The following is a 2,470-nucleotide window of genomic DNA, read 5'->3' on the forward strand; positions in this document are numbered from 1 at the left end:
GGGGAGATGACGGTGACCCTCGAGGATTGGTCGATGATTACTGCCATGCCGATCGAGGGTCAACTACTCACCGGGCGAGTGGAGGGGACCAACTGGCAGCAGAGAGTTATCACCCTCATCGGCGACTGTCCTGATGCTAAGGGTAACCGTACATCCGGTGTACCGTTGACCTGGCTCTCGGAGCACCGGAAGACATGCCCCGAAGGCGCATACGAGGCGACTGTGGAGTGGTACGCGAGGGCCTACCTATGGTATCTTCTCACAGAGGTCATGTTTCCAGACAGCTCCGGGAATTCTGTAACTGGTCGTATCTGTTCTTCCTAGCCGACTGGGATGCAGGGTACAGTTGGGGGACCGCATCTCTCACCTACCTATACCGTTCGGTAAGAGAGTATCTAATTTCCTACCTACGAAAGTATATCCATGACATTTTGTTATATCTGATCCTCATTTGATGTTTTGCAGCTTGACGACGCAACCCGAGGATGGGAGACAAGTCCAATATGGGCAGCTTTGTGTGGGCCCTCTCCATTTGGATGTGGGAACGGCTGCCGGTGGGGCGTCCGGAGAAGATGCCAAGACGCCCATGGGGTGCCTATGGCGAAGACGGCGACACGACTCGACACCCCGTCGTAGCTTACAAGTGGGATGTTGTCAAACTCTACACGGGCCTGAACAAGACTTCGTACAAGACCTACACCGACGAGTTGGACGCTTTGACGCATACGCAGGTATATGAACTAGCTCACCACCTTTCTCTTTGATTCCACTTTTGACCGAGAGTGGGAACTTACCAATGTATATGTAATAGGTAAACCGGTGGCCGTATCATGACCGAGAGTTGGACTTCGATCTGAACATGATGTGCGATGCGGACAGTGGTCTTTCGCGGTGCATCGTGCCCATGATATGTGTGTACGCCGTCGAGTGGCACTTGCCACACCGTGTGGCCACGCAGTTTGGGATGTATCAGCATACCCCACCGGGCCAGCCCACCGATACCGGCGGCCACGCGCTTCACATGTGAGTGCGCTTGTTCTTCGTGCCCATGATTTCATTGTGTGGCGATTTTATTATGATGTTTCTTGTGGCCTATGCCTTGCAGGATGAAAAGGCAGAAGAATCACCCGATCACAAACTGGGGAGAGGAGCATAAAACTCATGTGATGGAGTGGAACCGACGGAGGTACCGTAAAGATGTGGAGAGGAAAGTGACTGACTGGGATGCTTACCTGGGCCGGCACATGAGGTGGTACGATGATGGCCAGAAGCACCGTCTTCATCTCAGGCCTCGGTGGACGGTGGAAGACATCGTGGAGCTGGAGAGGGATGACCCTGAGGAAGAGGCCTACCAGACCGGCATCAGAGACATGCATAGTGGATTTAGGGAGTTTGCACCCCTCATGAACAGAGTGGTAAGTTTGAACTGACGGTTGTATTTAAGTTATTTTATTCGTCATCGTGACTGACTTATGCTGTTACAGTCCGGTGAGCTGAACAAATGCATCTTTGAAGCCTCAGATGCACTAGGTGCTACCCCCGGGAGCGTACAATCTGATAACAACATGAGGGGGGCGATGAAGGTACAACTTCAGCCTCCTCGAAACATATGCATCTTTGTTCACTTGCAATCATAAATCTCATACCTATTGTGCCCTTGTTTCATTGTGAGTGCAGAAGTTCGTGAAGCGTTGTCGCAAGCTGGTAGGGCTGCTTGGGTGTGGTGGCGCTGGGTCGGTTGAAGCTTATCAGCCTGTAGCCACACATGGTCACATCGGCTCATCGAGCCATGTTCCCTCATTGTCTAGGTTGGCTGAGGAGGAGGAGGAGGAGGAGGAGGAGGAGGCCACACATGAAGGGGAGGAGGAGGATGAGAGCAATGGGGAGGAGGAGTACGATGAAGATTATGAACCTCCACCAACTCAATTATCTCAACCATCTCAGCTGCCGAAGAGGAATCCAAAGAAGAAGGATTTGCTGAGTCCGGACCCTTTCCAGAGACCGGTTCCTCGACGGACCAAAAAGAAGACTAAAGAGACTCGTTTAAAGAGTAACGAGGACCGTACCTTCAAGAGGGGAAGGAGCAAGTAATTCTGCTCTTGGGTAGTTGGCTCTTGTAGTTGAAACTCCGTTTGTGGAACTCCGTTTGTAGCTTATTCGTGGAACAGTGTGTTTGCTACTTGTGTGTCTATGTGAAACTCCGTTTACTAATTAGTTGAACTCCGTTTGTTATTTGTGGAATTATGTGTTTATGTACTTCAAGTTTTGTTAATGTGTATGTGATGCCTAAGTTTAATTGTTTAAGATTTGTGATATTACTGTAATATTGATTTTAAAAATAAGCAACCAATTAAACCTGAAACAATAAAACACAAGACCCTACCGCCACGTACCTTGGCGGTAGGGTCACACAGCCTACCGCCAACCCCCCTGGCGGTAGGGTGAACCTATCGCCAGGGCTCTTTGATAT

The 2,470-nt window shown here is 50.4% G+C and overlaps 1 protein-coding gene across 1 annotated transcript; it reads left to right on the plus strand.

Annotated features, from left to right (window-relative positions):
* The first annotated feature begins 503 nt into the window (after window positions 1–503).
* LOC147984331 (uncharacterized) lies at window positions 504–2,091 on the plus strand. Its single transcript, XM_087541051.1, has 5 exons — window positions 504–731; window positions 812–1,023; window positions 1,106–1,415; window positions 1,485–1,583; window positions 1,678–2,091. The coding sequence occupies exons 1-5, from the start codon at window positions 504–506 to the stop codon at window positions 2,089–2,091; spliced, it is 1,263 nt and encodes a 420-aa protein (XP_087397177.1).
* The last annotated feature ends 379 nt before the right edge of the window (window positions 2,092–2,470 follow it).

This window comes from Triticum urartu, chromosome 2A, assembly GCF_056163025.1.
Source record: "Triticum urartu cultivar PI428250 chromosome 2A, HENAU_Tu73, whole genome shotgun sequence".
Lineage (NCBI taxonomy): Eukaryota > Viridiplantae > Streptophyta > Magnoliopsida > Poales > Poaceae > Triticum > Triticum urartu.